We start from the raw sequence: 27,463 nt of genomic DNA on the forward strand, positions 1-27,463 counted from the left end.
TTTACCTCCTACACCGGTATTTGAATGTTTGGTTTGTTTCATGTACATTTTTATAGTTTACTTCGCTACTTGAGTCATCACTCTCCGCTCTTTCTCTCCGTGCCACCTTCCATACAGGAACGGATTTGATGTTCAACAACGAGACACTTGCGTTCATTCTGCATGGTCAATGCAGCACATTGTTAGGGTTGCGTCAATTCGAATCTGGTATCAGGATAAATATGACATTGAGTCACCGATTGTATACTATGTATTTTTTATTAGCTAATTGGTAAATGCAATTTTCGTATATACGGGCTCTCTGTCCCACCTCGCAGGGCAAACAGAGAACTGACTTGTTCCTGACAAAGATATTATGAACATACTCTGACAGAGGTAGTTCATGCTTCTGAGCCGGCCTGTCAGAGTAGAGACTGGGCGTGGTTTAGACTCACCCAGCCTATCGTTGATTGTTGGCGCAGAGGCTGGTCCCAGCCCCCTAAGCGCTTCAGCGGTCAGTTGTTGTAGCTGTGTAGAATATACAGTTATCAGGCACCTGGCTCCTGTTATCTAACAAAATACCATTTGTTCTCGCAACACTACGTTCTGAATGTGCCACCCCAACTCATTGCACAGTTCCTGTCTTCAGGTCATTCTGTATTTTTCCATCATGAGAAAGGCCCATGGCACTGAAACTGTTAACAATGTCTCAAGTCAGCAATGTTGCATAACACATGCATCCACACAAGCCAACATCAGATAATATTCAATCACATATATGGTAACGGGCTATAGTGTATAACACATAATCTCACAACATTCAACAATGTTGATTACAACAATGCTGTTTTCACTTTGCTTATTATAAATCCACTAGCGTTCTATAATGACACTATTAGTTTGTGTTTCTTACATCAGCAAACAGCTAGTTTGTCTTTTCTTAGCAAGTTACCCCAAATCTTGTGAGACGCTAATTGTTAGCCGCTAATAGCTAGCTAAATAATACATGTACTGAGTAAGAGACGTAGCTAGCTAATACAGCCTGATAATTCCAGTGATGGTGTAGACCGAAATCATCATCTTGTTTGTGCAACAATATGCAAAGTAAGAATATGTTAGCTACAATCAGTAGCTAAGAGAAAACACGCAACGTAGCCAAAAGCTTATAGGGTCCACTAGGAAACACTTTAGTTCCTATCCTGTCACAATAACTCCTCCTTGGCATTTTAATTCGTTGTCATCTCAAACACCACTGTATTCAAAGTGCCCCCTATTATATTCTAACTAAAGAATTAGAATGGTCATTCTATTTTCATGATTCCAAAAGTTTTTCTCTAATTGGCAATTCAAATCGCAATTGCAACATTTGGTTCAAAATATGTCCTAGATGCTTTGTCCATATCGTGCAGCCCCATGTGGCAGTGTGAATATTCTCTCAATTGAGCAGCGGTGTAAAGTACTTAAGTAAAAATACTTTCAAGTACTACATGTACTTGTATCCGTACTGTACTTTACTTTACAATTTTTAATTTTTTACTTTACTACATTCCGATAGAAAATATTGGACTTTTTACTCCATGCATTTTCCCTGAAAACCTAAAAATACTCCTTACATTTATAATGCTTAGCAGGCCAAGTAAATGGTCTAATTCACACACTTGTCAAGAGAACATCCCTGGTCATCTACTGCCTCTGATCCGGAGAACTCACTCAACACAAATGCTTTGTTTGTAAATTATGATTGAGTGTTGGAGTGTGCCCCCGACTCTCCGTAAGTAAAAAAAAAAGAAATTATTTATACTTTTACTTTTGATACTTAAGTATATTTAAAACCAAATACTTTTAGACTTTTACTCAAATAGTATTTTACTGGGTGACTCACTTTTATTTGAGTAATTTTCTATTAAAGTATCTTTACTTTTACTCAAGTATGACAATTGGATACTTTTTCCACCACTGCAATTTAGTGCAGGAAATGGAGAAATTATAAGTTCTGAAATTTTATTTTTGATTGAAGTTGAATTGAACAGTATAAAACAATCAGAATGGAGAAAGACCCATTGAAATCACTAAGAATGTATGTGTTGCCACCCTAGGATCACTCACTACTCATAAAGCAAATGTAGAACTTTTTTGATAAGTTAATTTAAAATACTGTCAAAAACCATCATACCATCCATATTTTTTTTAAATACTGTGATATAATATTTTGCCCATATCACCCAGCCCTAGCTATAGCCCTTGTTCATGACTCTCAGTTCCATTACATTATACATAAGAGTCATTGGACAAAAGCAGAACATTAACATGCATCCCTTGCAGTACGGTTTTGGAAGCATGCGGCTTTTATTTCATATCAGCGAGAAATAATAATAAAAAAAGGTTAAATTGATACACTCCTTTATAGGATTAGGGTTCCCACAAGGCCATATTTTCATGTTACAGAATTATTTACGGAAAACAGACAGAAGACAGTCTGCATTTTCACAGATATTTTTTCCCCACTAATTTTTCTTTTGACTAATCAGATCAGCTCTGAAACAGACCTGTTGTGATTGTGCAAAAGACCAATTAGTGGAAAAAGTATCAGAAATGGTCTGCCTGTGTTAAACGCAGCCACAGTGGACTGACTACCTGTTCTAATTGGCTATCTGCATATTCTAACACTTGTGTGTAAAAATAAAACGGACGCCACAAACGTGTTGTCATTCAAAAATACAGTCAGCTGCAACTGTGCTAAAACCGGTTAAAACAGTGTACATTAAATGTGTATTTTGCTTTTGTGAAATTATTTTGAAGTGAGCTCTTACAGCCTTAGGTTGAATCTGGTATATTTGGTCAAATTGCAAGCTGTCAACGTGGGACCGTTTTAAAAAAGTCCAGCAGTGCTGTATTATAGAGAAGTCAGCTAGCTGGCGAACTCTGCTTCTAGGCTAGCTTGCTGACGCTGCCCATTCATGCATATATGAAATGTTAGCAGAGCAGCTAGCTAGAACATCGCTGCGTTTAAAACTGTCCCATCAATATGGCAACTGTCAGTCTGAATGTCAACAGTATTGTCTGACGGTAGAGGGCGCACGCACCTAGCTATTCAATCACAGGCTATAGCCAAAGATTTGTATAACTAAACCAAGATAGACCACACCCCGTGGTTTCAAATGGGAACAAATGAGCCATAGTGGGCAGAACAAGCAAAGAGGTGGGCAGAGCCAAGCACGAGCTAACGAGATTCTATTGGCGCGTTCTTGCACACATTTGCATATTTCCTTTAGGGAACGCCTGTAACGTGTGCACAAACTCAATTCATCTTTGCGTTCTGTCAACAAAAAATACCCCAGAAAACTGTACTGTTTCATCGATGAGAAAATGTGCAGAATGTCGGCTAAAATACAGCACGTTCTGTCTTCTCCCTGGACTTCCTCTCACTACCATATTTGAAATTGAGTGGAAATGCCAAGCGGAAGCTTCACATTTATTCATCCGGTGAAATATCTGTATAATTGTTCTATTTGTGCTATAGGCTTCCATTTGTTTTTACAAACATATCCCCTCTGATGTAGTTCATCTTTTATACTTTTATATGAACCCCACCTAGTGAAGATCAAACTCCCGTCCAGTCTAACCCTCGAGGTGCGGAAGCACATGCCACTGTCAACAAAAGGCTTTTCAACAGTTGTGCTACTACACACATTTGGGACCAAAACATATTACAAATAAATGGGTTTATGTCAATGTGGGGAGTCCAACACTTCTCTCACCCTCACCAGACTGCTTATTACGCAAACCCAAGGGCTTATCTAGCAGCGAGAGTGTGCGTGTCTGATCCTCTCACACTGCAGCCGGTGTCTGGCTGTTTAGGATGGGGAAGGTTTCAAATGCGGAAGTTTCCACCCATAACGCTGCCACCCCGAAGATGAGGCTTGCAATGACATCTGCGTTAGCAGCGCGTTAGGAGAAGTTACCATTCCGCAGGGAAACTGTTGCTATACCTCCGCGGAACTGGAGTAAACTTCACATGGCGTCTCTGGCCAGCGCAGAACGACGTGCGTTCGCTCTGAAGATCAACAGGTAATGTCTCTTTCACACACCTTTATGCCGTTTGCGTCAGGTTTGATTTGAGTGAGCTGTGTTACGCCAAAGGACGGGGAGTGGATTCCTTATCGGGCAGAGTTACATGTTGTGAATGTTTGTTAATACTGTAGGCTAGGCTACTCTATCATGGGTGGGTTGCTTTCCTTCAGTTAAACACTGAGATATTTGCTTTAATAACTATCAATAATAATTCTCTATGAATAAGGATATTAAACAGAATATTAAACAGGCTTTTGAGTGTAAACCAATCACACATTTTATTATACCATCTTTAAAGTAGTAAACTAACAATAAAACCCTATTCTATCAACAGTAGAGCTTATATACTGTACCCCCCCCCATGAACAAGAAAACATGCATAGTTTGTCTACTTGGTTATCACTGCATGGTCGGAACTAGAAGCACAAGCATTTCGCTACACTCGCATTTAACATCTGCTAACCATGTGTATGTGACAAATAAAATTTGATTTGATACTTACAGCTCATTGAGTTGATGCAAACATATTTTTGTCTGCTTCATTTCCTCATTGGGTATGTTTCTATATCTGGTCTGTATTTGATCATTTCCCCTCTGCATGGTGTATATGAAGCCCATCTAGCAGCCCAGTCGGAGATGCTATAAATTAAGGGATGTAGTCATTGTTCCTGCTGTGACACATTGACCAGGTGCAAAGGAAGTAGTATATTTGAGACCATTGTGTGTCATGCCGTTAGGCCATTGATAAAACAAATACATATCTCCCATGGCCCTATAGACTACTATAACTTTACATTAAAAAAGGAGTAACTGTGGAGGTGTGTATTGAGTAACCCATACCTCTTGCCGTTTCTGAACATTTTGTGGCATTCTAACATGTATCCAGTATCCAAATCGCCAACCTAGACTGAACTATAAGTTATATTACACATTAATCGATGTGTATCCTGTCCATTTAGCTCAGTCACTCACCCCCTGCCTTCAGTATGCTGATGAGACCTACCATTTATTGGATTGTCAGTTTGATTGAAGTGGAGAAGATGGGGCAGCATCTCCTGTGTAATAGGGCTGAGGTCAGCTCCTGAAAGGCAGAGTATTTTATCTTGCTCCTTGAATGAACTGCTAAGCCAGCTAATTGTCTGGCTCTGTCTCTACAGCCTATATTGTCCACATGGGTTTTTGTTGCTGACCATAGCTGGTCACCAACCTATGAAAGTTCAGGATTGTGTGTGTGTGTGTGTGTAGGGGTGCATGATATGTGGGAAAGAATGTAATAGCAAATTGTTTTTTACAAAACATTGCGATTTGATTGGCTATATAGGTTAAAAAAACGTATAAAATAAAATAAAAAACTTGGGTGAACTGTTGGAATCTTAGAAATATAATGAATTATATTAAGAGAAGTGGAAAGCAGCATTGTTCTAGTTTGGAATAATACACATTTTACCTAACAGAACCAGCCAGGTCACCTCTGATACAAGTCCGTATTTGACGTCCATCCATTTCTGAGGATGTCGGAGATGACGGGAAAAACCGGCTGCTAGGGGCAAAAGTGAGCGCTGTTACCTTCAAGTAGGTTTCGTAAGCATCTGCCTCTGATTCCAAGGGATGCATGTTTGAATCAAGTCATAGAAAGTTGTTTTTGATATTTTTGCTTTAAGACTATCCTAAACCTTAACAATTACCTTGACCATTCAGAGTCAATGGCTAACCTTAGGAATAGACTTTACCTTGAAATACTTATGTACAAGCTCTTCCCAGTGATGCAGTGTTTCAAATAAAATAGAAACACAAGGAATAAAATACACAAGAATGGAACTACAGTGCATTCGGAAAGTATTCAGACCCCTTGACCTTTTACACATTTTGTTACTTCACAGCCTTATTCTAAAATGTATTAAATATTTATTCCCCCCCCTCATCAATCTACACACAAATACCCCATAATGACAAAACATAAAGTTTTTATAAATTTTTGCACATTTATTAAAAATGAAAAACGTAATCACCTTTACTCCAAAATAAAAAAATCACCTTTACTCAGTACTTTGGTGAAGCACCTTTGGCAGCGATTACAGCCTCGATTCTTCGTGGGTATAACACTACAAGCTTGGCACACCTGAATCTGGGCAGTTTCTCCCATTCTTCTCTGATGATCCTCTCAAGCTCTGTCAGGTTGGATGGGGAGTGTTGCTGCACAGCTATTTTCAGGTCTCTCTCTCCAGAGATGTCCGGGCTCTGGCTGGGCAACTCAAGGATGTTCAGAGACTTGTCCTGAAGCCACTCCTGTGTTGTCTTGGCTGTGTGCTAAGGGTTGTTGCCCTGTTGGAAGGTAAACCTTCGCCCCAGTCTGAGCTCCTGAGCGCTCTGGAGCAGGTTTTCATCAAGGATCTCTGTACTTTGCTCTGTTCATCTTTCCCTCGATCCTGACTAGTCTCCCAGTCCCTGCTGGTGAAAACATCCCCACAGCATGATGCTGTCACCACCATGCTTCACCTTAGGGATGGTGCCAGGTTTCCTCCAGACGTGAGGCTCGTCATTCAGGCCAAAGAGTTCACTCTTGGTTTCTCATGGTCTGCGTGTCCTTTAGGTGCCTTTTGGCAAACTCCAGGTGGTCTGTCATGTGCCTTTTTACTAAGGAGTGGTTTCTGTCTGGCCAATCTACCATAAAGGCCTGATTTGTTGGAGTGTTGCAGAGATGGCTGTCCTTCTGAAAGGTTCTCCCATTGCCACAGAGGAACTGTGGAGCTCTGTCACCTCCCTGACCAAGGCCCTTCTTCCCTGATTGCTCAGTTTGGCCGGGTGGCCAGCTCTAGGAAGAGTCTTGGTGGTTCTTCTTCCATTTAAGAATGATGGAGGCCACTGTGTTCTTGTGGACCTTCAATGATGCAGACATTTTTTGGTATCCTTCCCCAGATCTGTGTTTTGGAGCTGTACGGACAATTCCTTCAACCTCATGTCTTGGTTTTTGCTCTGACATGTACTGCCAACTGTGGGACCTTATATAGACAGTTGTGTGCCTTTCCAAATCCCGTCCAATCAATTGAATTGACCACAGGTGGACTCCAATCAAGCTGTAGAAACATCTCAAGGATGATCAACGGAAACAGGATGCACCTGAGCTCAATTTCAAGTCTCATAGCAAAGGGTCTGAATACTTATGTAAACAAGGTATTTCTGTTTTAATTTTTTTATACATTTGCAGAAATGTCTGGAACCTGTTTTCGCTTTGTCATTATGGGGTATTGTGTGTAGATTGAGGACGTTTAAAAAAAAAAAAGTAATCCATTTCAGAAAAAGGCTGTAACGCAACAGAATGTGGAAAAAGTGAAGGTTTGAATACTTTCCGAATGCGCCGTATATACAGGGAGTACCAGTACCAGATCATTGTGCAGAGGTTCGAGGTAGATGTGTACATGAAGGCAGGGTAACGTAACTAGGAATCAGGATAAATAATAATAAGAGGAAAATAAAGAACAGAGTAGCAGACGGCCTCAATTCCGCCAATACCAAAGAAAACCAAGACCCGAAGAGCCTTCTTATTATAGGCTCATTTCAATCATGTAGTTTCCAAAAAAAAGTGTTCAACGAATCAAAATGTATTTAATATTTGAGATTCTTCTAAGTAGATGGGTTACCTGATGTGCATATGGTACATTTTTGTTGCTGGATCTTTGTGGATTTTTAACACATTTTGGGTCTGCCCGGAATTGTGTGTTCTCTAAGGTGTCAATTGGTCCACGGATGAAAGGGAAAACCAACCAAAAACCAACCAGGTTTTCTTTGATTAGTCTCGCCTCATTTATTTTCTCCTGTGGATTATATATGGTAGTTGGAATCCAATTTGAAGGTGTATTACCGCCACCAACTTCTTAATGCGCTCGAGCCACTCAGTTGTGTTGTGCCAAGGTAGGGGGGTATACAGATGATAGCCCTATTTGGTGAACGACCAAGTCCATATTATGGCAACAGGAGCTCAAATAGGCAAAGAGAAACGACAGTCCATCAATTACTTTAAGACATGAAGGTCAGTCAATCTGGAAAATGTCAAGATCTTTGAAAGTTTCTTCAAGTGCGGTCGCAAAAACCATCAAGCGTTATGATGAAACTGGCTCTCATGAGGACCACCGCAGGAAAGGAAGACCCAGAGTTCCCTCTGCTGCAGAGTATAAGTTCATTAGAGTTACTAGTCTCAGAAATCACAGCCCAAATAAATGCTTCACAGAGTTCAAGTAACAGACACATCTCATCATCAACTTTTCAGAGGAGACTGTGTGAATCAGGCCTTCATGGTTGAATTGCTGCAAAGAAACCTCTACTAAAAGACACCAATAAGAAGAAGAGACTTTCATGGGCCAAGAAACACGAGCAATGGACATTAAACCGGTGGAAATTTGTCCTTTGGTCTGGAGTCCAAATTGGAGATTTTTGGTTCCAACCGCCGTGTCTTTGTGAGACACTGTGTGGGTGAACGGATGATCTCAGCATGTGCATTTCCCACCATAAAGCATGAAGGAGGAGGTGTTATGCTGTGGTGGGGCTGTGCTTGTGACACTGTGATTTATTTAGAATTAAAGGCACACTTAACCAGCATGGCTACCTGCAGCGATACACCATCCCATCTAGCTTGGGCTTAGTGGGACTATCATTTGTTTTTCAACAGGACAATGACCCAACACACCTCCAGGCTGTGTAAGGGCTATTTTACCAAGAAGAAGAGTGATGGAGTGCTGCATCAGTTGACCTGGCCTCTACAATCCCCCGACCTCAACCCAATTGAGACGGTTTGTGTGTTCAGCATATGTGGGAACTCCTTCAAGACCGTTGGAAAATCATTCCAGGTGAAGCTTGGTTGAGAGAATGCCAAGAGTGTTCAAAGCTGTCATCAAGACAAAGGGTGGCTATTTGAAGAATCTCAAAAACAATTCAAAAGATATTTTACATAACACTTATTTTGTTATTACTTGATTCCATATGTGTTATTTCTTCATAGTTTTGATGTCTTCCCTATTATTCTACAATGTAGCAAATTGTAAAAATAAAGAAACCCTTGAATGAGTAGGTGTTCTAAAACTTTTGTGTGTGTGTGTGTGGGTGTGTGTGTGTGTGTGTGTGTGTGTGTGTGTCAATGCAGATAGTTTGGGTACCATTAACTTGGGGGTAAAGCTGTCTCGGACTCTATTGGTCCAAGAGCTGCTTCTCCGGTACCAATTTCAATATGAATTAGATTAACTATGCAGCCCTAGTGTGTGGGTGGGTGGTGGTTCACCCCTAACAACAGTAATCTGTCACTCACTGAGTTTGACACATTTCTGCAGTTGTGTGATGATGAAAAGCTATTGTTTACATTCTTGACAGACAATTTATCAGCCATTTGTATTTTTCCAAATGTGAACACGTTTCATACTCTGTAACGTTGAATGAAGTAGGCAGGCAGTTTGGAAGTAATATACAACAAATCCACTCAACCTTTTTTGGTTCTCCACTGTTCGTCCAGTGCACTGTAGCATGTCACACATGCACGCAAACATACGCATGCAAAGATCAGCACATTCCTCTTTCTCTCTCCAAGATGGAGTGAGAAGGAAATCCTGCTATTTGATACGGTTGTTTCACTTCTCTTTTCACTTCATGACTGTTTTAAAATAGGAAATATTGGTTTCTTACCCAAGATAGAGGAGGAATTGAAGATACGTGCAAATATTTGCTCTGTAGAAAGAATGTAAATGCTATCCTCTCTACTAAGGCAAATGTATAAATCAATTAAAATGTCCATGAAATATAGACGGTGTTCTTAGGTCTACACCTGATGTTGTCAGTTAAACTCTGTGAATAAGCATTATACTTTGAGTATAATAGGATAGTAGACCAGGTAGGATAGCAGACCAGTGTTGATTTGAGGCCCTCCGAAATGCTGGGTCTGGACCCTCTACACACTCAGGGCAGATTCCATCCTCCACTCTCTCTCCTTGGGGCATCATGGGAAAACTATCTTGCCAGCTATTTGATGTGTTTGTTTCTGTCTTATCCCCCCCTCCCAACCCTCTTCTGGACAGGAAGCTGAGCTCTGATGCCACTGATAGGACTGACTGGAACCCATTTAGTCTGCAGCTGGAAGCTACAGTATGTGGGACACAAAGGGGACATCTCAATAGTCTGAAGTAGTTTCCCATCTGCTCTCTTTCACCTGAACTGACTTTTTAAGGAACTGGATGGTTGAAAGACACTTTCTGGTGGGCAATGCATCAGGTATCTATATAGTTTCCTCCATGCCTATGTTTTCAGATTAGTGCAAATGAAGTAGAGAAGTCGAGGAGAGGAAGGTACTTCAGACTATTATTGAGATGCACCCAAAGGATCACCCAGCTCCAAAATAATGACTCAATGGTAATACCAGCGTGTGGGTGGTTGTAACATTGATCATGACCGGGCCCGTTGGCTGAATTAAAGGTTTAGCTATCTGATGCCCCTGAGCCTGACAGCGTGAGCATAGCTGTGAGTGATAATAGCCTACAGTGAGGAATGCTACAGAATGATCCAGAAATGCTCAAAGGCACTACACACAAGTGCCGGCCTGCCACATAGTATGCAGCCTGGCAAAAAAAAGACTGAGCTTTTTCCTGTCAGCAGAACTTACCCTCAGGGCATTTCCATGTGAAAGGACTCATGAGCACCAACATCGGAAGTTCATAAGAGCATGTCAATTCTGTTGTCAAATGAAACCTAAGAGTCACATTTTTTGTTGAAATTAAAGCACACTGTATATATATTTTTAATCTATCTACCAGAGAAAGTACTTTAAAAAACACAATAATGTTGATGTAAAGACTCCTGCCAACTAGTACAGTACCAACACTTATATATAGTTTTGGAGAAATGATTTGCCTTGTGGAAGTTTAAGAAACATTGCCCTGTGCCTTGAAAATCTGAAACCAAAAACCCCCCACATCTTTACCATTTACTGACTCCCCAAAGAAAAAGTAAATGTAACTCGCTACAATAGTTTGTCTGGGAAAATCTGTTATTCTCTGGCACACTTAGTTGAAATCACAACAGCGTGATATCAGTCCTGTCCACTGGGGAGCTATGGAGTTAACAGGGTAAATACACTTTCACTGTAAATTGTTATTTGGGTTCTGTGAAGCAAGACAGACACTATATTTGACTGTTGCTGAGTTGACTATTGTGGAAAGGACATCATAGGTGGTTGAGTCCATTGCGTGTTTCCAAAGATGTCGCCAACATTGACTCACTTTCTGGGTGTCTGATCTTCACTTTTAATAATATGTTATGGTGTAATAAGGTGTTAGGCTAGCTGTTTCAACACCTTTAAATACTGTTGTTGTTGACTTGGTTACAATTCCTCCTGTCAGCAAATAGAAAGGGAAGTCCTACCATTTTGGGAGAACATCAACAGCCTACCACACAGTGCCTTAATAAAGGGCCAATCTGCAGTTGTTACATCCATTTTTTTTTACTAATAAATTTATGATATGTAACCCATTGATTCTTGAAGAATATAACTTATGTCTCATGAGCTTAGTTCGACTAGCGTACCCCAAAAAAGTATATGTAAACAAACACTATAGCCTCAGTCTAAACATGCTTAGAACTATCATTTTGATATCATGGATGGTCAGTCCTTGGATCCATAGCTCTGTATGAATTTGAGTGGTTACATTTCTCCAGCCCCATCCTTCAGTTTTTTTTATACTGAAACAGAGCCAGTGAGTATGCTATGTTATTGTTACAACTGCAGATTTCACTTTTAATGAGATGGAATTGAACCATGCTATGCTCACTGTTGTGGCCTGCCTGGCTTTGGCCTTTCACTAAATCTGTTACTTCGGGAAGTTTTGGGCCCTTGTGTTTCTCAATAGAGTTATGCTGTATGTTGGCTTGTCTCACTTTATCATGCCTTATTGTGTGTGTGTGTGTGTGTGTGCACATGGTTGTGTGGTGTGTGTGTGAAAGGTGGAGTAGTCTGCTTGTGTTTTAAGGTGTTTTCTATAACTCTTGACTTTGGATAACCACTTTTGTTGACCCTTGTGTATAGAGTTTACAGTTAATGTGCCTGTCTGTATATGCCTTGTGTTCGTTAGTGAGTGGATGGGTGTGTGTCTGGTAGGAGTTGTTTATGGAGTTAGTGAGTTGGCTGTGTGCCTAGCTCTAATTTGTGACCACGCTAGTCGCATATGCCCCTAAATATTTTGCTGTGTGACCTGACATTTTTTAATATTCACCCAGATAGCAAGTAATCTGGCTGGTACATCTGCATCATATTTGACCTGCAGGGAAAGTCACTACATTGTTTTATTTCACATCACATGTGAGAGAAGAGAGAATTCAGGAACTCTTGTTGGAGGACAATGGATGATATGTGTGGAATGTATTGATCACATTTTTACTAACGCTGCAGATGTTTGCTTTAAAGCAGTATCCAAATCCATAGGATGATGTAGTGATCACAATATAATTGCCATAATCTAGGGAAACCAAAGTTACAAAGGCTGAGCCTAATACAGTGTATAAGAGGTCATACAATAAGTTTTGTAGTGATGATGTAAATAATATTTTCTGGTCTGTTGTGTGTAATGAGGAGCAACCAGACGCTGCACTTGACACATTTATGAAACTACTTATTCCAGTTACCAATAAGCACACACCCATTAAGAAAACTGTAAAAACTGTTAAATCCCCTTGGATTGATGAGGAATTTAAAAATTGTACAGTTGAGAGGGATTAGGCAAAAGGTATGGAAAATAAGTCTGGCAGCCCAACTGATTGGCAAACATACTGCAAATTAAGAAATCATGTGACTAAACTACACTATGAAACAAAGATGATAAATTATATAAAGAGTGATGGTAAAAAAGCTTTGGGGCACCTTAAATTCAATTTTGGGGGAAAAAAGCCAACTCGACTCCTTCATTTATTGAATCAGATGGCTCCTTCATTTATTGAATCAGATGGCTCCTTCATTTATTGAATCAGATGGCTCCTTCATTTATTGAATCAGATGGCTCCTTCATTTATTGAATCAGATGGCTCCTTCATTTATTGAATCAGATGGCTCCTTCATTTATTGAATCAGATGGCTCCTTCATTTATTGAATCAGATGGCTCCTTCATTTATTGAATCAGATGGCTCCTTCATTTATTGAATCAGATGGCTCCTTCATTTATTGAATCAGATGGCTCCTTCATTTATTGAATCAGATGGCTCCTTCATTTATTGAATCAGATGGCTCCTTCATTTATTGAATCAGATGGCTCCTTCATTTATTGAATCAGATGGCTCCTTCATTTATTGAATCAGATGGCCTCTTCATTTATTGAATCAGATGGCCTCTTCATTTATTGAATCAGATGGCTCCTTCATTTATTGATTCAGATGGCTCCTTCATTTATTGATTCAGATGGCTCCTTCATTTATTGATTCAGATGGCTCCTTCATTTATTGATTCAGATGGCTCCTTCATTTATTGATTCAGATGGCTCCTTCATTTATTGATTCAGATGGCTCCTTCATTTATTGAATCAGATGGCTCCTTCATTTATTGAATCAGATGGCCCCTTCATTTATTGAATCAGATGGCCCCTTCATTTATTGAATCAGATGGCCCCTTCATTTATTGAATCAGATGGCCCCTTCATTTATTGAATCAGATGGCCCCTTCATTTATTGAATCAGATGGCCCCTTCATTTATTGAATCAGATGGCCCCTTCATTTATTGAATCAGATGGCCCCTTCATTTATTGAATCAGATGGCCCCTTCATTTATTGAATCAGATGACTCCTTCATTTATTGAATCAGATGACTCCTTCATTTATTGAATCAGATGACTCCTTCATTTATTGAATCAGATGGCTCCTTCATTTATTGAATCAGATGGCTCCTTCATTTATTGAATCAGATGGCTCATTACTCACAAAGCCCACTGATATTGCAAACTACTTTAATTATTTTTTAATTGGCAAGATAAGCAAACTCAGGGATGACATGCCAGCAACAAACGCTGACACTACACATCCAAGTATATCGGACCAAATTATGAAAGACAAGAATTGTACTTTTGAATTCCGTAAAGCCACTGTGGAAGAGGAGAATAAATTATTGTTGTTTATCAACAATGACAAGCCACCAGGGTCTGACAATCTAGATGGAAATTCTGCTACCCAAGAATAGTAAAGCCCCCTTTACTGGCTCAAATAGCCAACCAGTCAGCCTGTTACAAACCCTTAGTAAACTTCTGGAACAGATTGTGTTTGATCAGATACAATGCTATTTAACAGTAAACATATTGACAACCGAATTTCAGCATTCTTATAGGGAAGGACACTCAACAAGCACAGCACTTACACAAATGACTGATGATTGGCTGAGAGAAATTGATGATAAAATGATTGGTCGATGTCTTGTTAGACTTCAGTGCAGATTTTGTCATTATTGATCATAGTCTGCTGCTGGAAAAAACGTATGTGTTATGGCTTTACACCCCCTGCTATAATGTGGATAATGAGTTACTTGTCTAACAGAACACAGAGGATGTTCTTTAATGGAAGCCTATCAAATATAATCCAGTTAGAATCTGGAATTCCCCAGGGTAGCTGTTTAGACCCCATGCTTTTTTCAATTTTTACTAATGACATGCCACTGACTTTGAGTAAAGCCAGAGTTTCTATGTATGTGGAATACTCAACGCTATACACGTCAGCTACTACAGCGACTGCAAAACTCAAGAGCTGCACTTAGTTTCAGAGTGGGTGGCAGGGAATAAGTTAGCCCTAAATATTTCTAAATCTAAAAGCATTGAATTTGGAACAAAACACTCACTAAACCCTCAACCTCAACTAAATCTTGTAATAAATCAAGTGGAAATTGAGCAAGTTGCGATGACTAAACTGCTTGGAGTAACACTAGATTGTAAACTGTCATGGTCAAAACATATTGATGCAGTAGTAGCTAAGATGGGGTGAAGTATGTCTATAATAAATGATGCTCTGCCTTCTTAACAACACTACCAACAAGTCAGGTCCTACAGGCCCTAGATTTGTCGCACCTGGACTACTGTTCAGTCGTGTGGTCAGGCGCCACAAAAAAATACTTAAGAAAATTGCAATTAGCTCAGAACTGGGCTGCACGGCTGGTCCTTGGATGTACATAGAGAGCTAATATTAATAATATGCATGTCAATCTCTCCTGGCTGAAAATGGAGGAGAGATTGACTTGTTCGTTATTGACATGTTGAATGCACATGGATTTAGTACTGTTGATATGTGTTAGTGGTGGAGTAGGGGCCTGAGGGCACACGGTGTGCTGTGAAATCTGTGAATGTATTGTAATGTTTTAAAATGGTATAAATTGCCTTAATTTTGCTGGACCCCAGGAAGAGTAGCTGCTGCTTTGGCAGCAGTCATTCATTTCAATGGGGATGTCCACAACGGAGTGGCATCGCAACGCCCCCTTGCGTCCATGGCTCCGTTGCGAAACATATGCCGCCTACTTGCGTGTAATAATATATAATAATATATGCCATTTAGCAGATGCTTTTATCCAAAGCGACTTACAGTCATGTGTGCATACATTCTACGTATGGGTGATCCCGGGAATCGAACCCACAACCCTGGCGTTACAAGCGCCATGCTCTACCAACTGAGCTACAGAAGGTAGGCAGTCATTGTAAATAAGAATTTGTTCTTAACTGACTTTCCTAGTTAAACAAAGTCTTTAAATAAAATCTTTCAATTTTTCTAAACTCTGCGTTGTCTTCAGTCTGGTCAGATTCTGTCAATAGAACCTAACCACAGAACAAGATGAAAATAATTCTGGTTTTTGGCGATGGCTTTATAGGATAGCTAGCAACTTATAAACAATATAATATATGCCATTTAGCAGACGCTTTCATCCAGCAAACAGTTAACCAATCCTGTTAATGAGTATTTTAATAGTAATGTTGAATAATTCAACATAGGCTGTTAAGCCAATTATATTATATGACTGTAGCCTCCCGTTTTAATTCTGGAAAGTGTCTTGTGATGGTAATGATATGTTTACATTTTGTTGATAATTATTAGGTGTAGGAGCTACAGTTACTTCAACCTAGCTTTTAGCTAGCTAGTTAACGTTAGCGGCTCTGTGTAAGCTAGATTGACTTGCAAGAAACTAAAATAAAAATGTTTCTCCTGTCTTGAATGAAAAGGTGATATTTTGCAATTTCTCAAAATAAATGCGATCTCTGTCCAGAGACAGGCTCTCCTCTGTCTTGCGTAACAAACACTTTCACCAGTAAGACTGCATGAAAAGGACATTATGACCAACGGAATTTCGTCCATTTGTGTACGAGGCTTTAGGCTGTCTCTGGGTTTTACAATACAATAAATGAAGGAAGCATTTATGTATTACAAAATGTGCAACTATTGGTCAGATCTTTGCAACTAATATACCAATCACGTCATGTTTTGTTTTGTGTTGTATTCTAATTGTGATTGGTCTATTAACCTTAGATGCCATTTTGAATAATCTAAAATACTCTTCTTCTAATCTATAACAAAATGAAGGTAAAGGGCCAAAAACAATGTTTTACTGTGAACACAAAAGAAGCACTTGTTGCTGATTTTCTCTTCACTTCATTTTTCTCTGTCATGATGGTTGGGCCTTTACAATGCAGACCGTTCAAAAGCCCAAACCGTTCAAATGGTATGACTCATATTAGCAGAGTGACATTTTGTATTTCTATTGTGGATTCGCGGGTCACATCATTTCATAAACCTTTTCGTGGGCCATTTTAAAGTCTGCTACTTGCGGCCGCTAACTATTGGTTAATAACAAACAACCTTGTCCAGTCATGTTAGAGCTGGCAAACAACCAGTAGGGTTTAAGATTACACTGGAAGAAAGGAAATGAGCTGTGTTTTTGTTTTCCACTCCTGCTACTAAATGTTAGGTTTTATTTAACCTTAGCAGTAATTGTACAAAACTACAGTAGAAGATACAGTATGTACGCATGATGAGTTGATTGGATACTGTACAACATATACTGTACAAGCATTGCAATCATGGCTTATTTTGATTCCAGCCGTAGCGTCTTCACTCCAAGTTGTATGTTTACAGTTGGGTCTTGTACATATATTCGACCAACCCATGGAACATCCAGTTCAGACTCACATTCCTTAGACGTTCATAAAGGTGCGGCGAATACCAGAGGTAGTCTTAGAATGGCCCTTGTACTCTTCAGTATACGCAACTCTCCGGGCGAACTGCAGTGGTGTTATCAGTGTTTTATGCCATGCCTCCTCCTGCATAGTTTACCTTATTAACAGTTTTCTAATTTGAGTGAACAATCCCTTTTTTAACAGGAGCTTGCTTTCTCGCATGCTCTCACTCACTCACTCACTCACTCACTCACTCACTCACTCACTCACTCACTCACTCACTCACTCACTCACTCACTCACTCACTCACTCACTCACTCACTCACTCACTCACTCACTCACTCACTCACTCACTCACTCACTCACTGCCCAGTCTCATTCCATGGGGTCACTGAGCCTGTTAGGAGGAACTGCAACCACATGTCTCTGAAGGTCATGACCTGGGCGGGATGCAGGCAGTTGGGAGGAGAGTAGCATGCAAATGAACACAAAGCAAAGTCCAACAAGTTAGAGCCACAGCCCATAGCCACATACACCATACAGTGTGGGAAACATATCACATTTTGTCCAAATTCACACTTAAGCCACAAGAGGAAAGTTGACAAAATGGTATGGGAGGTTAACTATAAACTGTGCTAGACTGACGTAAAACTACCGGCTCAAAGTTTCGGTTGGCTAGCAACACATGATAGTCCGAGGGTTGAGATGCCCACATAATTCTGTTGGTTGGGGAAGGGGGCGGAGGTGATCGTTTAGTTGCAGATCAGAGATATCCTAAACAATGGCCACAGTGAGTTAATGAACACAGAGCAGTAGCACATGAACAGCATGGGGACTGGGGGAGAGTCGGGGCCACTGACCCATTTGGCAGTGCCCCTCAAAGATTTCCCAATTCCAAGTTTTAATGTCACATGCACAAGTACAGTGAAATGCCTTTCTTGCAAACTCAAAACCCAACAATGCAATAATCAATAACAATGTATTACTAGAAAAAAAACATGAGATATAAGAAGAAAATTTAAGAACACAATAGGTAGGTAAGTAAGTAAGCATACTATATACAGGGTCAGTTCCAATACCATATATACAATGTGCAGGGATACTGGAGTGATGGAAGTATACTGAACAAAAATAGAAGCTCAACATGTAAAGTGTTGGTCCCATGTTTCATAAGATGGAATAAAAGATCCCAGAAATGTTCCATATGCACAAAAAGCTTATTTCTCTAAAATGTTGTGCACAAATTTGTTTACATCCCTGTTAGTGTGCATTTATCATTTGTCAAGATAATCCATCCACCTGACCAGTGTGGCATATCAAGAAGCTGATTAAACAGCATGATCATTACACAGGTGCAGTTTGTGCTGTGAACAATAAAAGGCCATCATTGATTTTGCCCAAATAGGTCTGGCATATTCCCATGTTCAAGAAGCTTTTCGTTTTGATTGGGTTATTTTGCCCCAAAAACTTTAGGCCTACCTATAGAAAAGGAGAAAAAACCCCCCTCTGCATCTCTGCCCAGCCTGTCAAGAAGGGCCAATAGGATGTTGAGCCTGCTCTCCAGGCACCATCTGAAGCAAGAGACTGTTTCAAAAAATGTATTCTAAAAATACATTAAAAGGCAGTAATAAGTCATTTCATTTACATTTTATTCTAAGTCACGGCCTATATGCAAAATGTATAGACTATAATGATTTAATACAACATGTTGTTTAAATGCTGAGCGCTTTGTCGGATCCAAGATGGTGCAGCAGTGCAGACGTGGTTTGTCGTGCACTTTTGTATTTTTTGTGTTTTAAAATAAATATTTTTAAATGTTGGAATGTTAAATCTCTTTTCTATTTTTAAATTGAATATACCTTCTGGTAACCCGCCTCGCCCAATGTGACACGGATCCACCATTTCTTTAGACCTTATAGCCAGAACCTCCATTAGCTACTAGCTATTTAGCCATTGTTAGCCACTGCTAGTGGCCTTTCATTTACATTACATTTACATTTAAGTCATTTAGCAGACGCTCTTATCCAGAGCGACTTACAAATTGGTGCATTCACCTTATGACATCCAGTGGAACAGCCACTTTACAATAGTGCATCTAAATATTTTAAGGGGGTGGAGGGGGGGTGAGAAGGATTACTTTATCCTATCCTAAGTATTCCTTAAAGAGATCGGGTTTCAGGTGTCTCCGGAAGGTGGTGATTGACTCCGCTGTCCTGGCGTCGTGAGGGAGTTTGTTCCACCATTGGGGAGCCAGAGCTGCGAACAGTTTTGACTGGGCTGAGCGGGAACTGTACTTCCTCAGTGGTAGGGAGGCGAGCAGGCCAGAGGTGGATGAATGCAGTGCCCTTATTTGGGTGTAGGGCCTGATCAGAGCCTGGAGGTACTGAGGTGCCGTTCCCCTCACAGCTCCGTAGGCAAGCACCATGGTCTTGTAGCGGATGCGAGCTTCAACTGGAAGCCAGTGGAGAGAGCGGAGGAGTGGGGTGACGTAAGAGAACTTGGGAAGTTTGAACACTAGACGGGCTGCGGCGTTCTGGATGAGTTGTAGGGGTTTAATGGCACAGGCAGGGAGCCCAGCCAACAGCGAGTTGCAGTAATCCAGACGGGAGATGACAAGTGCCTGGATTAGAACCTGCGCCGCTTCCTGTGTGAGGCAGGGTCGTACTCTGCGGATGTTGTAGAGCATGAACCTACAGGAACGGGCCACCTCCTTGATGTTAGTTGAGAACGACAGGGTGTTGTCCAGGATCACGCCAAGGTTCTTAGCACTCTGGGAGGAGGACACAATGGAGTTGTCAACCGTGATGGCGAGATCATGGAACGGGCAGTCCTTCCCCGGGAGGAAGAGCAGCTCCGTCTTGCCGAAGTTCAGCTTGAGGTGGTGATCCGTCATCCACACTGATATGTCTGCCAGACATGCAGAGATGCGATTCGCCACCTGGTCATCAGAAGGGGGAAAGGATAAGATTAATTGTGTGTCGTCTGCATAGCAATGATAGGAGAGACCATGTGAGGTTATGACAGAGCCAAGTGACTTGGTGTATAGCGAGAATAGGAGAGGGCCTAGAACAGAGCCCTGGGGGACACCAGTGGTGAGAGCGCGTGGTGAGGAGACAGATTCTCGCCACACCACCTGGTAGGAGCGACCTGTCAGGTAGGATGCAATCCAAGCGTGGGCCGCGCCGGAGATGCCCAACTCGGAGAGGGTGGAGAGGAGGATCTGATGGTTCACCGTATCGAAGGCAGCCGATAGGTCTAGAAGGATGAGAGCAGAGGAGAGAGAGTTAGCTTTAGCGGTGCGGAGCGCCTCCGTGATACAGAGAAGAGCAGTCTCAGTTGAATGACTAGTCTTGAAACCTGACTGATTTGGATCAAGAAGGTCATTCTGAGAGAGATAGCGTGAGAGCTGACCAAGGACGGCACGTTCAAGAGTTTTGGAGAGAAAAGAAAGAAGGGATACTGGTCTGTAGTTGTTAACATCGGAGGGATCGAGTGTAGGTTTTTTCAGAAGGGGTGCAACTCTCGCTCTCTTGAAGACGGAAGGGACGTAGCCAGCGGTCAGGGATAAGTTGATGAGCGAGGTGAGGTAAGGGAGAAGGTCTCCGGAAATGGTCTGGAGAAGAGAGGAGGGGATAGGGTCGAGCGGGCAGGTTGTTGGGCGGCCGGCCGTCACAAGACGCGAGATTTCATCTGGAGAGAGAGGGGAGAAAGAGGTCAGAGCACAGGGTAGGGCAGTGTGAGCAGAACCAGCGGTGTCGTTTGACTTAGCAAACGAGGATCGGATGTCGTCGACTTTCCTTCTGCACAGACACCAGACGTTTTTTTTTTAGGCTTGATAATACTTGCCAGCATCGGACTGCTTTCTTCACTACAACGCCGGATTCCTGCCGTAAACCCTGGACCATTACTCCTGATGGCTAGCTGCCACAGAGTGTCCCAGCACGCATCTCCCGGCCAGGCGCATCTCCCGGCTAGCAAACAAAATTACTACAACTACAATTACCTCTTCCGCCATCTGGTCTCGACCCTTTGTCGACACGGCGCCCCGCCTGTACCACCACTACTGGTCCGCCGACTTAACTCCATCCGCTGTGCCCTCAACCGGCCTTTGCCGGACGTCGGAGCAGACGCTTCTACTTACCTCGGCCTGCTAACTTTAAACGCTGTGTCTCCCGCGTGCTAGCTTAGTAACGACTACCCAGCGGCTTCCTTGTTCCATCTATTGCTGTTCACTGGACCCTATGATCACTTGGCTACATAAATGATGCCTGCTGGACTGTTCCTTAATCACGGTACTCATTTGGTTTATTTTTTGTTTATCTGTCGGCCCCAACTCAGGCCCTGTGTGTAGTTAAACGACCCTCTCTGCCCATTCATTGCCATTCTACCTGTTGTTGTTGTCTTACCCATTGTTGTCTTAGCTAGCTCTCCCAATCAACACCTGTGATTGCTTTATGCCTCGCTTAGTCTCTCTAAAATGTCAATATGCCTTGTACACTGTTGTTTAGGATAGTTATTATTGTCTTAGTTTACTGCGGAGCCCCTAGTCCTACTCAACATGCCTCAGATACCTCCTTTGTCCCACCTCCCACACATGTGGTGACCTCACCCAGCATAACCATCCTGTCCAGAGATGCAACCTCTCTTAGCATCACTCAGTGCCTGGGTTTATCTCCACTGTACCCGCATCCCACTGTCGTGTCTTCGGCTATGCCGGATTAAGTTATATGACATGCTATTCTATAAGACAATTTCTCGGTAATTAATATTACCTGATTAAGCTAATCAGGTAGATGATTAACTAGAGAGTCAGGGCACCACGAAATAATGTTTATAGAGCGGTCATCTTCCGAATAAACTCTTAAAGACCTGGTAATCTTTAGTAGTAGCTTCAATAGCAGTAGCAGTCAATATTTAATCGTCACCAATATTTAATCGTCACCTCGTCTCATCTGAAAGTGGTAAATTCTTCACGAACCCTGGCTAACCAGTTGTAATCTGCTAGGATACTTGGTTTTCTTCCCTTGACATGTGCGCTTGTGTAAGCATAAACTCACATGCACAACGGATCATCCAATTAGGATTTATGCTAGGATCCGAGCAAAATACCAGCCTTAGTAAAGTTGAACATTTATTTTAGGCCTTTGACTCTACAGCTACAGTACTCACCAGCTTTCTTCCCAGAAGTCCATAGGTCATCCCTGTTGACTACCCAAAACTAGTGCCTTATAGCTGCAGACTTATCACGTAGTTATCAATTTAGGATAGTACCCTAAGCAACACCCCGCAAATTCGGAAAGCCCAAGATATGACATTAGACAATGCCATGATATGGTCATTTTGCCAAGACCATGGACGTATATAGAATACAGTCCAATTAGATGATTAAGGTGGCATAACTACGTTTTGTTTTGTTTATGCTTTCATTTCAGTTTGTTTCATTTTATTCGGCACGTAGAAAGTGATAGAGCCATTAACAACTCCCCCATACAACCATCAGTTAGTGCCACAACGCCGCTCATTTGGGAGGAAATGTAATGATATATTTCATGTGTGTGTGCGTTGTTAATATCTGCCTAAGTTATTGCCCAGATCTCACAGTCTCGTACTCCGTTCCGAGTACTTTAGGGTGACAGTCCTATGTTAAAATGGCTCAGATGATAAGCTTTTCCAAGGACGTGTGGACTTGAGGTCCCCATGTTGAAAGGACAAAGACCACCTACAGAACTAAGCCAACCTTAGGTTCTCTAACGAAATTAGCATCAAATTTCAATGTGAAGGTGACGACCTACACACCAGAAGGATGAATTTCCACTATACTTTGGACTCTTATTCACTAAAGAAGTGATACCTCCTGGCCGTCGCGTTAGCGCAGCAACTGTAGACATGGGCTAGGACAGGACGGACAGAGTATTTGTTCTACCACACAACAACGGTACAATCAAGTATTTATTCTACCACCAGAGATCCATGCTGGAAAAACCGGCCTTCCATCGACGACCAATCTACCGAAGCGCAGCTCAGAGTAAATATTTATTGCATCCTCCTTTTCCAAATGGGCTGTAATTTAGAATGCATAAGATACTGTATTTACGATAGCATAGCTTCTCCCTTTGTTACTCAGTCTTCCCGCTCTTTCACTTAAACCCCCCCCCTTTTCTTTGTGTAACCAGTTCACCAGGTCCATCAATGTATGATTTATTCTGTGTATATGTAATCCTGTGTGATTAGTTGGGTATTTAGTAAATAAATAATGAAACCACATTTTATATTGCTGATTCAACTTGTTAGCCAGGGTTCGTGAAGATATCTGAAAGTGGTAAATTCTTGGTTGAGAGTAAAAAAGGTGACGATTAAATATTGACTGCTATTGATGTAAAAGATTACCAGGTCTTTGAGTTTATTCCGAAGATAATAGCTCTATAAACATTCTTTGCGGTGCCCCGACTTTCTAGTTATTTGTTTACCTGATTAGCTTAATCGGGTAATATATTAATAATAATTACAGAGAAATGATTTTATAGAATAGCATGTCATATCACTTAATCCGGCATTGCCAAAGACACGACACCACCATACCCGTCTGTACATTATGCCCTGAATCTATTCTACCACAGCCAGAAATCTGCTCCTTTTATTCTCTGTCCCCAACGCACTAGACGACCAGTGTTGATAGACTTTAGCTGTACCCTCATCCTACTCCTCCTCTGTTCCTCGGGTGATGTGGAGATTAACCCAGGCCCTGTGTGTCCCCAGGCACTCTCATTTGTTGACTTCTGTAACTGAAAAAGCCTTAGTTTCATGCATGTTAACATCAGAAGCATCCTCCCTAAGTTTGTTTTACTCACTGCTTTAGCACAGTCTGCCAACCCTGATGTCCTTGCCGTGTCTGAATCCTGGTGTAGGAAGGCTACCAAAAATTCAGAGATTTACATACCCAACTACAACATTTTCCGTCAAGATAGAACTGTCAAAGGGGGAGGATTTGCAATCTATCTCTAGATATAACTTTGCAGGCTGTCATACTGTCCAGGTCAAAACAGTCGAGCTTCTAATTTTAAAAATGAATCTGTCCAGAAACAAGTCTCTCACTGTTGCCGCCTGTTATAGACCCCCCTCAGCTCCCAGCTGTGCTCTGGACACCATATGTGAATTGATTGCCCCCCATCTATCAGATTTTGTTCTGTTAGGTGACCTAAACTGGGATATGCTTAACACCCCGGCAGTCCTACAATCAATACAACTAGATGCCCTCAATCTCACAGAAATTATCAAGGAACCCACCAGGTACAACCCTAAATCCGTAAACATGGGCACCCTCATAGATATTATCCTGACCAACTTCCTCTCCAAATACACCTTTGCTGTTTTCAATCAGGATCTCAGCGATCACTGCCTCATTGCCTCTATCCGCTATGGGTCCGCAGTCAAATGACCACCCCTCATCACTGTCAAACGCTCCCTAAAACACTTCAATATGCAACTTTTCAGTGAAGTCAGGAACCAATACACCCAGTCAGTCAGGAAAACAAGGATAGCTTTTTCAAACATAAATTTGCATCCTGTAGCTCTAACTCCAACATTTTTTGGGACACTGTAAAGTCAATGGAGAATAATAGCACCTCCTCCCAGCTGCCCACTGCACTGAGGCTAGGTAACACTGTCACCACCGATAAATCCACGATAATCGAGAATTTCAATAATCATTTCTCTACGGCTGGCCATGCTTTCCTCCTGGTAACCCCAACCCCGGCCAACAGCTCCGTACCCCTCACAGATACTTGCCCAAGCCTCCCCAGCTTCTCCTTCACCCAAATCCAGATAGCAGATGTTCTGAAAGAGCTGCAAAATCTTGACCCGTACAAATCAGCTGGGCTAGACAATCTGGACCCTCTCTTTCTAAAATTATCCGCCGCCATTGTTGTAACCCCTATTACCAGTCTGTTCAACCGCTCTTTCGTATCGTCCGAGATCCCTAAACATTGGAAAGCTGCCATGGTCATCTCCCTCTTCAAAGGGGGTGACGCTCTAGATCCAAATTGTTACAGACCTATATCCATCCTGCCCTGCCTTCTAAAGTCTTCAAATGCCAAGTTAATAAACCGATCACTGACCATTTCGAATCCCACCATACCTTCTCCTCTGTGCATTCTGGTTTCCGAGCTGGCCACGGGTGCACCTCAGCCATGCTCAAGGTACTAAACGATATCATAACCGCCATCGATAAAAGACAGTACTCTGCAGCCGTCTTCATCGACCTGGCCAAGGCTTTCGACTCTGTCAATCACCGTATATTTATTTGCAGACTCAACAGCCTTGATATCTTAAATGACTGCCTCGCCTAGTTCACCAACTACTTTTCAGATCGAGTTCAGTGTGTCAAATCAGAGGGCCTGTTGTCCGGACCTCTGGCAGTCTCTATGGGGGTACTACAGGGTCCAATTCTCGGGCCAACTATTTTCTATGTATATATCAACACTGTCGCTCTTGCTGCGGGTGATTTTCTGATCCACCTCTACGCAGATGACACCTGGCCCTTCTTTGGACACTGTTAACTAACCTCCAAATGAGCTTCAATGCCATACACACTCCTTCCGTGGCCTCCAATTGCGCTTAAACGCTAATAAAACCAAAAGCATGCTCTTCAACCGTTCGCTGCTCGCACCCGCCCTCCCGACTAGCATCACTAATACTTTTAATGTCAAATCATATGGTTTGATTTTAATACTTCAAAACCAAATGGTAGTTCCAGGTAGTCAAAAAATAGATGGGTGTTGGTTAAATTGTGATTTTAATGAATGGAGCGAATTTGGAGCGGCAGGTTTTATTATCATGGAGCGGTTTGTAGTGGAGCGGTTGGAAAGGACATAGAGTGCACGCCACTCCATGAACGATGGCTGGGATTCCCAACCTCTCGACTCTGCGCACACGCACACACACGCACACACACGCACGGGTAAACACAAACGCACACGTGTACACGGTAGCCTATACACACCTACACACTTTACATAGGCAGACTGCAGCACATTTTTGCTACTGAGGGACAATTCATGTATTTTCTATTACAGCAGAGGAGGAGATGGCATTGTGTACCTTTTGGTAGGGGTCCAATGATATGGTGGATTAATTTGTCTATAAAAACAGTAGCTGAGCATCTACATGTACTTTCTCAATTACCCTGAGACACACCGACCCCCCCCCCCCCCCCTTCCATACACATTCCTCAGTAGTCTGAATGACTCTCGTGAATACTCAATCAGCGACCAACCTTACCTGCCCCTCGAAAAGCTCACGAGATCAAGGTGTGAGTGTGAAACATCTCTGCCTGCTCTCATCTGTTCTAATACCCTTTTCAATACCTGTCCACTCTTTCTCTCAGGGACCTTTTTGATCATCTGTTTGGCCCCACATCTCTTACGAGTTTCTCCTCTCTGTTTCAGACACTCGTCTGCTGAGATCAGGAGACACTTTGGTGGGACGTATGGCTCCCCTCAGGTCTCCATGCAACACAGTCATCATGGCTCCAACGCATCCGCCTCCATGTGCTTCACCGTGGTGAGTTCCGCTACTACAGGACTACTACAACCAACTATGCCCTTTCATGGGTAGCAGCAAATAGCGCCACGGTGTAATATTTAGCTACCCTGATTCCGAGTGAGACTCACAGACAGCATTTTTTGTGCTGTAGGCCCAATAATGTCATCCTAAAGAGGGATTTTGTCCCACCAGACATTGTGACCCCTCACTTATTCTCTCTCTCTCTCTCGCTCACTCTCTCTCGTACTAAGTGCACTAATACCTCTCTATATTTGACAGGCTTAAGGCATCAGGGTTTACTGTAAGTCTCTTCATATCATGACTTGCCTAGTTAAATAAAGGTTAAATAAAAACAAATAAAAAACATCTCTCTATGTCTCTGTCTGCTGCTAGGCAGCTGACTAGGCCAGAGGAGGGAGAGTTGGCCCATCCCCTAGTTATTATTATGATTAATGTCCAAACTGCTTGGGAAATGGGTCAAGGCGCAGGCTACTGTAGAGATATGGGATGGCCTGCTTACCTTCCAGCTTACACTGGCAAATATGTAATATCTGTGGATTTGCAATGCAGGAGAGTGGTTTTTAATAACATCCTCTGCATGTTGATATTTTCCCATGGTGCATCATCAGCGGAGGAGCTCAGTGGAGCAGAAGGCAGATGTGTGGGATGATGATGATCATTGCTATGATTCATCTCTCTATTTTTAGGACATATAAT

The 27,463-nt window shown here is 41.9% G+C and overlaps 1 protein-coding gene across 2 annotated transcripts in view; it reads left to right on the forward strand.

Moving 5' to 3' along the window:
- Nucleotides 1-3,855: 3,855 nt before the first annotated feature.
- Nucleotides 3,856-27,463, forward strand: part of dock8 (dedicator of cytokinesis 8) — a 100,361-nt gene continuing 76,753 nt past the window's right edge. For both annotated transcript variants that reach the window (XM_046346870.1, XM_046346871.1), the window contains exons 1-2: nt 3,856-4,047; nt 26,650-26,764. In XM_046346870.1, the coding sequence (XP_046202826.1) occupies nt 3,995-4,047; nt 26,650-26,764 (168 nt within the window). In that variant the 5' untranslated portion in view covers nt 3,856-3,994. The remainder of the gene's footprint in view (nt 4,048-26,649; nt 26,765-27,463) is intronic.

This window comes from Oncorhynchus gorbuscha, linkage group LG04 (genome assembly GCF_021184085.1).
Source record: "Oncorhynchus gorbuscha isolate QuinsamMale2020 ecotype Even-year linkage group LG04, OgorEven_v1.0, whole genome shotgun sequence".
Taxonomy (NCBI): Eukaryota; Metazoa; Chordata; class Actinopteri; order Salmoniformes; family Salmonidae; genus Oncorhynchus; species Oncorhynchus gorbuscha.